This window comes from Hordeum vulgare, chromosome 3H (assembly GCF_904849725.1).
Source record: "Hordeum vulgare subsp. vulgare chromosome 3H, MorexV3_pseudomolecules_assembly, whole genome shotgun sequence".
In the NCBI taxonomy this organism is placed as follows: domain Eukaryota; kingdom Viridiplantae; phylum Streptophyta; class Magnoliopsida; order Poales; family Poaceae; genus Hordeum; species Hordeum vulgare.
The window spans coordinates 545,751,318-545,762,875 of NC_058520.1; the positions used below are offsets into that span (position 1 = coordinate 545,751,318).

An 11,558-nucleotide genomic window follows, 5' to 3' on the forward strand; every position below is an offset into this window, starting at 1 on the left:
GAGAGGAGATGGCGCTGATGAAGATGCCTCCCCTCCGACGAGAGGAGTGTTGGTGATGACGATGGCGACGATTTCTCCCTCCGGGACGGAAGTTTCCCCGGCGGGATCGTCCTGCCACAGCTCTAGATTGGATCTGCTCAAGTTCCGCCTCGTGGCGGCGGCGAAACCACGAAAAAGCTCCCGATTGATTTTTTCTGGAACGAAACCCTTCATATAGAAAAAAGGGGCCAGTGGGCCGTCAGGGAGCCGCCACCAGGGGGTGGCGGCTACCAGGCTTGTGGCGCCGTGGTAGCTCCCCTCTGGTACTTCTTTCGCACAGTATTTTTTATATAATCCCAAAAAAATCCACGTAAATTTCCAGGGCATCTGGAGCTGTTTAAAATAGTGGACTAAGATTTGCTCCTTTTTCAGTCCAGAATTCCAGCTGCCTGAATTCTCCCTCTTCAAATAAACCTTGCAAAATAAGAGATAAAAGGCATAAATATGGCACCACAAAGTAGTATAACAATCATAAAATAATAAATATCAACATGAAAGCATGATGCAAAATGGACGTATCAAACGGCGTCAGAAAAATTGTCTTGATAACCCCCAGGTATAAGGGATCGCAACAGTTTTCGAGGGTAGAATATTCAACCCAAATTTATTGATTCGCCTCAAGTGGAAGTGAAAGAATATTCTCAAGTGTTAGCAGTTGAGTTATCAATCAAACCACACCTGAAAGATTTAGTGTCTGCAACAAAGTATCAGTAGCAAGGTGGTATGATAGCAGAAGTAGCAACAGTAACCAGTAGCAGCAAAGTAACAACAGTAGCAGCAAAGTAACAACAGTAGCATCAAAGTAACAGCAGTAGCAACAGAGTAACGGCAGCAGCAGTGACAGCAGTAGCAGCAAAGTAACGTAGCAAGGACCAGTAGTAAAAGGCTTGTAGGCATTGGATCGGTGATGGATGATTATGCCGGATGTGATTCATCATGTAACAACTATAACACGGAGAGATAAGTAACTAGCTCCCGTTCGTCAATCTAATGTAGGCATGTATTCCGTATGTAGTCATATGTGCTTAGGTAAAAGAACTTGCATGCCATCTATTGTCCATCCCTCCCGTGGCAGCGGGGTCCTAACGGAAATTACGGGATATTAAGGTTCCTTTTTAATAAAGAACCGGACCAACGCATTAACACGTGGTGAATACATGAACTCCTCATACTATGGTCATCTCCGGGAGTGGTTCCGGCTATTGTCACTCCGGGGTTGCCGGGTCATAACACATAGTAGGTGACTACAACTTGCAAGATAGGATCTAAAATACACATATATTGACGACAACATAACAGGTTCAGATCTGAAATCATGGCACTCGGGCCCTAGTCACAAGCATTAAGCATGACAAAGTAGTAGCAACATCAATCTCAGAACATAGTGGATATTAGGTATCAATCCCCGTCAAAACTAACTCGATTACATGATATATCTCATCCAACTCATCACCGTCCAACAAGCCTACGATGAGATTACTCACGAACGGTGAAGAACATCATGGAATTGGCGATGGAGGAAGGTTGATGATGACGATGGAGACGATTTCCCCTTTCCGGAGCCTAGAACAGACTCCAGATCCGCCCTCCAGTTGAAGAACAGGAGGTGGCGGCGCCTTCGTATCGTAAAACGCGATGAATCCTTCTCCCTGATTTTTTTTCTAGGCAAAACGGAATATATAGAGCTGAGATTGGAGGCGGTGGAGCCTCGTGGGCCCCACAAGCCCTCACGGCGCGGCCTGGGGGGTGGCTGCGCCCCGTGGGCTCGTGGCCCACTGGCTCACCCCCTCCGGTGGATCTTTGCGCAGATATTTTTCATTAATTCCAGAAAAATTCTCCGTAAATTTTCAGGTCATTCCGAGAACTTTTATTTCTGCACAAAAACAACACCATGGCAATTTTGCTGAAAACAGCGTTAGTCCGGGTTAGTTCCATTCAAATCATGCAAATTAGAGTCCAAAACAAAAGCAAAAGAGTTCGGAAAAGTAGATACACGGAGACGTATCAGTGGGCGCCAGATGAATCGGAAGCGATGAGGAAGCACTTCTGGGAGAGGCCTGATGACCCACAAGTATAGGAACTTGTAACAGTCTTCGAGGGTGGTATTTCACCCGAATTTATTGACTCAACACAAGCGGAGCAAAAGAATATTTATAAGTCTTAGTAATTAAGTTGTCAATTTAACCACAACTAAGAAGTAAACTCCCTTTGTAGCAATTTATTAGTAGCGTAGTAATTGCATGGAGTAAATACAATATTTTGAAAGTGTATGCATGGAGTAGCAAGTGTAATAGTAGCAGTAGTAGTAACTTAAGCAAATATAGTATTATGAAAGTGTACACATGGAGTAGCGATGGATATTTGGATGAAATTCATTATATAATAGTCATAATCTAGAGCGACACATAACTAGCTCCAATCCATCAATCGTGTAGGCATGTATTCCGTATAAAGTCATACATGTTTGTGATAAGAACTTGCATGACATCTTTTGTTCTACCCTCTCGTGGCGGCGGAGTCATAATAGAAACTACGGGTATTGATTTGTTGAGAAAAATCAGTGGGACCAGAGGAGGGAAGGCATGGAGTGGGATAGATGAATAAAACCAGCCGGCATTGTGATGTGGGGGCGAACGAACAACCTACAGAAGTTACCAAATATACGAACAATTGATTAAAGATTGATTGTGATTCATTCCTTTTCATATAAAAGATCCCGAATACACTAAAAATTGATTAAAGATTGAATATGAAAATTATCAAATATATCAAAAATTAATCAAAGATAGATCATGATTTATTCCTTTCCATACAAAAATTATCAAATATATATCAAAAAACGATCTTATTGGCAGATAAAATCAATATACAAAAATCGTGGGTTAAAAGAAAACCGGACGAAAAAACCGAGATGAAGGTGGAAGGGGAGACGAAAAAAACCCTCAAGAAGCTAGCAACTTTCCCTTTAAAAGTAAAGATTTCTGTGTGAAATCTTCTATTTCTAAATAACTATCATCCATTAGCTCTTTTTCTAGACATGCAACTATGTCGCATGAGTAAGTTATGCATGCAAGTCATAAATTACATTTTTTTATGTATTACTCTATATGCATGCAAGCACCACATCATCGATTCATGCATGTTACTCATAAGTTGTTTTTTTTTGCCTTAGATTTTGTATTGCCAATATATGTGTTGGTAGCTTGCATCATACATATGTAGTTAACATTTACATGTTTGTTAGAAATGTCAATCTTCTAATTGCAATCATTCTTTTCTCTTTTCATACCTATTTTTTCTTCATTTTTAAGATTACATTATCTTTTCATTAGTTATAGATTTTTTTAGCAGCTTTCATCCATTGTTTTAGCAAATTTTTCCGCGGCAACGCGCTAGAGCATCATCTAGTACTATAGATATGCGGGCCATCCACGCATCACACGTGCAAGTACCAAATTTGGATCAATTGCCGTAGTGTTTCATATGTTTGCTAGATCGACATAACTCGCTGCTTATTGTGTCCATCATCATTATATCCTTGGTTGTATCCAGAGTCGTGTAAACTCTGATTGTTTGTCAATATAAACGAACCGTTTTCGATAGTACTCCATCCGTTTCAAAATATAAGACCTTTTAGAGATTTCATTAAAAGACTATATACGGAGTAAAATGAGTGAATCTATATTCTAAAATATGTCTATGTACATCCGTATGTAGTTCATAGTGCAATATCTAAAATGTTTTATATTTAGGAACGGAGGGAGTAGTAGTAACATAAAAAAAAGTGCAGCACGGAGATTTTTTCTTCTTCTAGTCGGCTCTGGTTCCACGCAAGCTCTCTCCGACCCGTGCCGAAACAGACGGTAGGTCCTGCGCCGCGCGCAGGGCACCCACCCGGCCGTCGACGAGGGCCGACGGCGAGCCGGCGCAGAATCAGCGGGAGAGCGAAAGGGAGGACGCGTCGGACGCGATATTATAGCTAGGAGGAGGGGGTGGGCCCCGCGGGGAATCAGTTGGTGGAGGAGGAGGAGCCAGCCCCACCCCACCACACCACACGCCAATTCGCGAGACTTTTTTTTTTCGAGAAAGCCAATTCGCGAGGCGGAGGGAGAAAAGAAGCGCTGTCGTCTGCGTCTCGTCTCGTCTCCGGAGTCCGGAGGCCTCCCCTAGAAAAAAGAGAACACCAGACCAGACGGGGAGGGAGGGAGACGCCAAAGCAGACACTTCTCCGCACCGCGCCACACGCAGCACCGCGTCGCGGCAGTGGGCAGGCAGGCAGATCTCCGCCATCCACCTCCCCATCCCCCTCCCCCGCCGCGCCACGGAGGGACGGGCTCTCCCCGCCCCCGCCCCCGCCCCGGCGGAGATCCCCGCGGAATCTCGCCGCCGCCGCGCCCGATCTCGGTTCCGCCGGCCGGCCGCCTGCCCCCGTCGTCCCGGTGCGCGCCTTTCCTTTCCCCGAATCTCGCGGCTTGCTCGTCTTGTCGTTCGAGGAAAAGAGAATCCCCGAGAATCGTTCCTAGGCGTTGCTTGCTCCTCCCCCCTTTGCTCCGCTCCCTCTCGGCTCAACGCTTGTTCGTACCCGACGAGGGTGATCCATCCATGCCGCGTTTGAGTGCGGACCGTGGGCCGGTGGGCGCACGCGTCTGCGGCGCCACCTGGTTGTGTTTTCTGCCGTTTTCGGCATTGGAATTAGCATTTCGTTCGCTGGTGGGGGGGAATTCGGGCCGATGCCTTTATTCGTTTTTCTCCCACCTCTCGTGATTCCGTTTCCGTTTGTGCTCCTGTCTCTGCTGGACCCACGCACCTTTAGATTCTGCCTAGCTGTGTATGATTGGCTGCGATGCCAAATTTGAGCCGGCCCGTCTGTAACGAGAATCAGATTACTCCTCGCTTGATTTTGGTGACAATTCGAGGTTCAGAGAGTTGAACATCATATATGGTCCATATTCCGCCTGATTTCCCTTCAGTGCATATTTAGATGATCAGTCACTTCGGTCTGTTGCATGGCTACTGCTGTCGATGAACATGGTCCTGTGTTCTAGACTTGTTTTATCAGAGTAGTCTGACAATCGATGTTATTGAAAAATATTTCCTGATCAATATTTATGGCAGAAAGCAATATCTCATGGATTCTTGAGCTCCACGACTAGTTGCTACGTAGCTTCTAACTGAAGCAATTTAAGCCTGTTCTGACTTCTCTAACAATTATTTTGTCTCAATATGTAGCTTTCCAGTATATCTGGTGGTTAGGATTTGGTCAACATGACTTCGCAGCTAAGCTCGTTGAGCAAATACAAATAGTCCTGGTTATACGTCTAGTATCTATCCATCCTTTCATGATAAATTATTGAAAAAGGCGCATCTACTTTTGAGTCACTTTCTGCTTCCAAACATAACAAAAGAAATTGAGCTGCAAAAGCTTGGGCAATGATACATTTTTCGTTTCCTTTTCAATACATACATGGTACTATTTTCTTGCATGAGGATGCATCGATTATGAGGTCTCATTTTGGCTGTTTACTTCTTCTTTTTTCAGAGCCAATACCAGGACTGTACATCTACACCTCAAAATGATGATGGGGTTGCTGGCATTTGAGAACAACCAGGGGCTCTGGAATGGCGGATATTATTCACAGTTTTTTGGGATTGGAGGAGTTATGGTGACTGTTGCAATTCTTTGGTTATCTACGGGTTATTTTGGAGGAATTGGTGCTCCTTTTGCTCCATACTTTTGGCCATATTTAGGACAACTCCCCAAAAAGAAGGAACGACAAAGGCCCGTGAGAGTGTACATGGATGGGTGCTTTGACCTCATGCACTACGGCCACGCAAACGCATTGCGACAGGCCAAGTTGCTGGGAGATCAACTGGTAGTTGGTGTTGTCAGTGATGAGGAGATTGTGGCGAATAAGGGCCCGCCTGTGCTTTCGATGGAAGAGAGGTACTACTGATGCTACTTTCCTTGTCATGTGAAATTCATTATTCTGTTTCAACAGAGCGTGCTGATGCCGCAAACAATAGGATTAGCTCGTCAAATCAATTACGAGTATGTGATATTATCTGAAAATTTCCTCAATACCTGGACTTCCTGGATATCATTATTTGCTTGATCTTTGATTGCAAATTAACTATAATAGCTAGGATTCTCGGCTAATCTTCTCATGCATAATACAAGATCTGCTGATTCATTTCGCGAATGCTCAACTATATCGTCGATGAAGTTATATTACCTTTAGGCATGCCTTGAAGGATATAAATTTCAGACTAAAAAATATTGAGATGATCTAGTTCTTTCTTATTTTTGCAGCAACTGTAAATTACTAAGCTTTGCTAGATGTACAGGGTCCTAGTCTTTCATTTGAACTTACTATTCTGTGTGAATGTATGTTTGTACCCCTTAGGTTGACGCTTGTTAGTGGATTAAAGTGGGTGGATGAAGTCATACCCAATGCACCCTATGAGATCACAGAGGAATTTATGAATACCCTCTTCAGTAAATACAACATTGATTACATTATACATGGAGATGATCCTTGTCTTCTACCTGATGGAACGGATGCTTATGCCTTAGCAAAGAAGGCTGGACGATACAAGCAAATCAGGCGTACTGAAGGAGTCTCAAGCACCGATATAGTCGGTAAGATTACCATGTGGATTAGTAAAGCCACTTATTTTGGGGATCAGATATTCTCTTGCTGTATATTATTTGCAGCCTTGTATCAGAGCAGATCATGCATTTCTTGAGAATATTTTTCACACACGTCATAGATGATGTCGTTTTTGTCCATTGCAATCTTACATGAGAACAATTTCTGTCCACATAGGTAGAATATTGCAAACATTCAAGCATAAAGAGGGTGTTAACGAGAATGCTGGCGTGGAATCATGCGATCAGATGAAAACCCAGCTATCCAATTTTCTTCCAACTTCCCGCCGGATAATGCAGTTTTCAAATGGGCAGGTATGATAATTTCAGAAACTCCATCCCCAAGGCTAATGTTGCTTATTGTTCTTCCTTCATTTGATCAGTCTTCTAAGGAACACAAAGAAAATGACCTGCTATATCTTTGTCTATGAATGTAACTAGATGTAAAAATACTGCTTAATGCTTTCCACTGTACCGTATTAATCATGGCCTTAATGCCTACCATTTCCAGAAGAACATTTACAGTTCAATTTTACATGTTTCTATGACGATGCCCTTCTGTTGCATTTATTGAAACATATGCTCATGTGTGTTCAGGCTCCTTCGCCAGGTGCTCGTGTTGTTTATATAGATGGTGCATTTGACCTTTTCCATGCTGGTCATGTTGAGGTACCTTCTGTGGTTCTCATGCAAATAATTTTCTCAATAACTCACAAAGTTTGATTTTTGGTATGGTTCATATTTTTCCATTTAACATATTTGATGTTATTGTCTAATGCAGATCCTTAGAAGTGCTAGGCAACTTGGTGACTTCCTTCTTGTTGGTGTTCATGATGACCAGTCCATCAGGTGCTTATTTAACATCTTTTCTTGGATTATTAAGGGAACCTGTTGACCATATATTTTGTGTTGCTACAGAAAACACATGTAGCCAGTATTGTATTGTATAAGGTTAGATACGATGCTTATGAGAACCAGTTGTGCAGGGAAAAAAGAGGCTATCCTCCTATCATGCACCTCCATGAGCGTACCCTTGGTGTACTTGCCTGTCGCTATGTTGACGAAGTTATAATAGGCGCACCATGGGAGGTTTCAAGGGATATGGTATGTTATACATTTATATAAGTTGTTTCAATCTAGTATTTCTTGTACCTGACTGAATAAGGTTCAAGCATATGGTTCCAAGAATGATTGTATTGTATAAGATGCAGAGATGTTTGTTGTTACCAGACCCTCACACCGTTTCTTTTGTCACATGACGCAGATCACTACATTCAACATTTCATTGGTTGTGCATGGGACAGTAACCGAGGGTGGTTCTGCTGTAAGTTCTTAATTACAGTCTAATGTATCCTGATGGCAAGTCTAAATTAGTTGCACAAACTAAACTTGAAACTTCATGGACGTATTGCTGCAGAGTGAAGTTGATCCGTATGCCCTTCCAAAGAATATGGGTATTTTCCAAGTAGTCACAAGCCCCAAAACAATAACATCTGTTTCGGTCGCTACAAGAATAATTGATAACCATGAAGCGTACAAGGTATACACTCCAGTGTGACTTGCCTGACAAATACAAATTTCTTTTTCTATTTAGTCTGTTTATAAGTCCCGTTTATCCATACTAAACATTACTCTTGGGGTCTGTGAACAGAAAAGAAACTTGAAAAAGAAGGCGAGTGAGGACAAGTACTACACGCAAAAGAAATTTGTCTACGGAGACTAATGCTGCAAAGGAGCTTACAGTTTTGCTGCAAGCTGAGGAAATTCATGGTGCCTCTGTACTAAAGAGTTATTCTATAACAGATTGCAACAATTGCTCAGCTATAGAAAGTAGTCAGTGATAAGTTGATGGCCATTCGGCAAAGGGAATCAGCTCAAGGAAATAAATTAACAGACTGCCAGTCTTCTACTGTTGCCCTTTTTCGGCTGGAATGTCCACTTAACAGCAAGAATTCACATACATGATTCTTTTTTTACTTTATTATCCCTGGAGGGGAAATATTCATCGCTGAACACCTTCAGCAGACCATTGTTGTATTCTTGTATGTTATTACTTAAGGGTTTGTGAAGTGATTAGAGTTGCATACTTTCTAATTGTACTAAGTTATAGTTTAAAGTATATATACTGCTGAGAAACAACCTAGTGATGATCTGTTGACATTTGATTGATTTGTGTAACCAGAGAAGGTTATGTTCAGCCCTTGTGCATTGGTATTTGGTGTTAACTGCTTACCACGGTGCACTGGAGATTTATTATCTGTGCTGAATGTCATAGTATTTGTACTTACTAACAGAAATATCAGTACTTCCTCCGTAGAGAAATATAAGAAAGTTTAGATCACTACTTTAGTGATCTAAACACTTCTATATTTCTTTACAGAGGGAATATTATTAGCTGAGCTGAGTAGGTCCATATGTAAGTACCCCAAAAGATTTTGCCTGGTCTTTTGTTAATTGATTGGGCGATTCTCTTCTTGTTAATTAATGGATGAGGCAATCTTTTGCCTCTACTTGAATATGTATATGTTGATATATTTTCCTGTAGATTTGGTTAAACTTCACATGAAATTTGACTCCGGACAAGCTTAGAACTTCAATTAATTTAGAATGGAGGGAGTAGAGCTCATGAAAGAAAATATGTTTTACAAGGTACATCAGTTACCATACATGTAGTTCGATCTTCTAAGGATAAAGAAATGTAAGATATATAGGTTGGCCACCACCTCAACATCCTCCCTCTTCATGTTCATCGGCACTAGAGTGCTTATAGCTTAAGAATCCTAATTAGCAGGATGCATCAAGGACATAAGCCTTCTCTACACCAATGAGGACAATCCTCAGTTTATGGACCCAGTTCGCATAATTGCTACTACCATCTTTCAACTTAGTTTTTTTCTAGAAATGTATCAAAATGCAGGGGACCTACAGCACGATCTATTGATATGCAACATAATTTGCAAAGACATTTTGACTATGTTCATGATAATGAGTTCGATTAACCATATTACTAAATAACTCTCACTCAAATCAACATCCCTCATGTTGTCTAAGTGTGACATGATCCAAACCACCAACCCAAGTTCGATCATCACGTGAGACGAGGTGGTTATGACTCGTGTTCGACTTTTCGGTCTCCTGTGTTCGGAGGCCATGTCTATACATGCTAGACTCGTCAAGTTTAACCCAAGTATTCCGCGTGTGTAAATCCAGCTTACACCCATTGTATGCAAACATACAGGCTATCACACCCGATCATCACGAGGTGCTTCGAAATGATGAACCTTCACAACGGTGCATACTTGGGGAGAACACAATTTTATCTGGAAATTTTAGTGAGGGATCATCTCATAATGCTACCGCCGACCTAAGAAAAATAAGATGCATAAAGGATAAACATCACATGCAAATCATATAAGTGACATGATATGGCCATCATCATTTTGTGCTTTTGATCTCCATCTCCAAAGCACCGACATGATCTCCATCGTCACCGGCATGACACCATGATCTCCATCATCGTGTCGTCATGTGGTTGTCGCACGATGTCTACTATGCAACTATATTCTCGTAGACGTTGTTTGGCCTCCAAGTGCAAAGTTTTGTAGGACATCAACAAATTTCCTTCAAGTGAATGACCTAAGGTTTATCAATCCGTGGAAGATGTACGATGAAGATGGTCTCTCGCAAACAAACCTGCAATCAAATACAAGAAATCTTTTGTGTCCCCAACACACACAATACAATGACAAATTGTATAGGTGCACTAGTTCGACGAAGTGATGGTTATACAAGTGTAGTATGGATAGTAGATATAGGTTTTTGTAATCTGAAAATATAAAAACAACAAGGTAGCAAGTGTAAAACAGTGAGAAAAACGTTGTATAATGCTTGGTAACAAGGCCTAGGGTTCATACTTTCACTAGTGCAATCTCTCAACAATGCTAACATAGTAGAATCATATGGGCATTCCTCAACGTGCAACAAAGAATCACTCCAAAGTTCCTATCTAGTGGAGAACAATAAGATGAAATTGGTGTAGATAGTAGAACCACCTCAAAGTTATTCTTTCTGATCAATCTTTTGAGCTATTCCTATATGTGTCACAAACATCCCTAGAGTTCGTACTAGAATAACACCCATGATACATATCTATCAACCCTAACCTAGATACTCCAATGTCACCTCAAGTATCCGTGGGCAAATTATGAGACATGCATCAAACAATTTTAGATTTATCATATTCAATCCAACACAAAGAACTTCAAGGATCACCCCAAGATTTCTATCGGAGAACATAGTATGAAAATGTGCAATCAACCCCTATGCATATATTCGCAAGGTCACCGGAATCCGCAAGTTGATGGCATAACATATATCAAGTGAATCACTTGAATACCCCAATGTCACTACGGGTATTCGCATGCAAGACATACATCAAGTGTTCTCAAACCAAAAAATTCAATCCAACATAACAAGATCTTAAAGGGAAAGATTCAATTCATCACAACAAGGTAGCAAGGGAATAACATCATATGTCCAACTAGATTAACAAGGCCTGTGATACATCAAGATCGTGCCATCTCAAGAACATGAGTGAAAGAGAGAGAGAGAGAGAGAGAGAGAGAGATTTAAGTCATAGCTACTGGTACATACCCTCAGCCCCGAGGGTGAACTACTCCCTCCTCGTCATAGCCTCCACTGGGATGATGAAGATGGCCGTCGGAGATGATTTCCCCTCTCCGGTGGGGTACTCGAAAGGCTCCGGATGGGTTTTTCGTCCATAAAAAGAGTTGCAATGGTGGAGCGGAAGTTCTCTCTTTATTTCTGGAGTTTCTGGTATATAATGGATTTTCACCGTTGGAATCACGCC

At 41.8% G+C, this 11,558-nt stretch overlaps 1 protein-coding gene across 2 annotated transcripts; it reads left to right on the forward strand.

Annotated features, from left to right (window-relative positions):
* Positions 1-4,170: 4,170 nt before the first annotated feature.
* LOC123444871 (ethanolamine-phosphate cytidylyltransferase-like) lies at positions 4,171-8,885 on the forward strand. 2 transcript variants are annotated; one of them, XM_045121740.1, is made up of 10 exons: positions 4,171-4,478; positions 5,579-5,983; positions 6,444-6,679; positions 6,867-7,003; positions 7,286-7,357; positions 7,470-7,537; positions 7,675-7,792; positions 7,953-8,012; positions 8,106-8,228; positions 8,340-8,885. In XM_045121740.1, exons 2-10 carry the CDS (start codon positions 5,613-5,615, stop codon positions 8,409-8,411), a joined length of 1,257 nt encoding a protein of 418 aa, XP_044977675.1. In that variant the 5' UTR covers positions 4,171-4,478; positions 5,579-5,612; the 3' UTR covers positions 8,412-8,885. The 2 variants fall into 2 exon arrangements, with proteins under 2 accessions (XP_044977675.1, XP_044977676.1); XM_045121741.1 differs by having other exon boundaries at positions 4,171-4,310.
* The last annotated feature ends 2,673 nt before the right edge of the window (positions 8,886-11,558 follow it).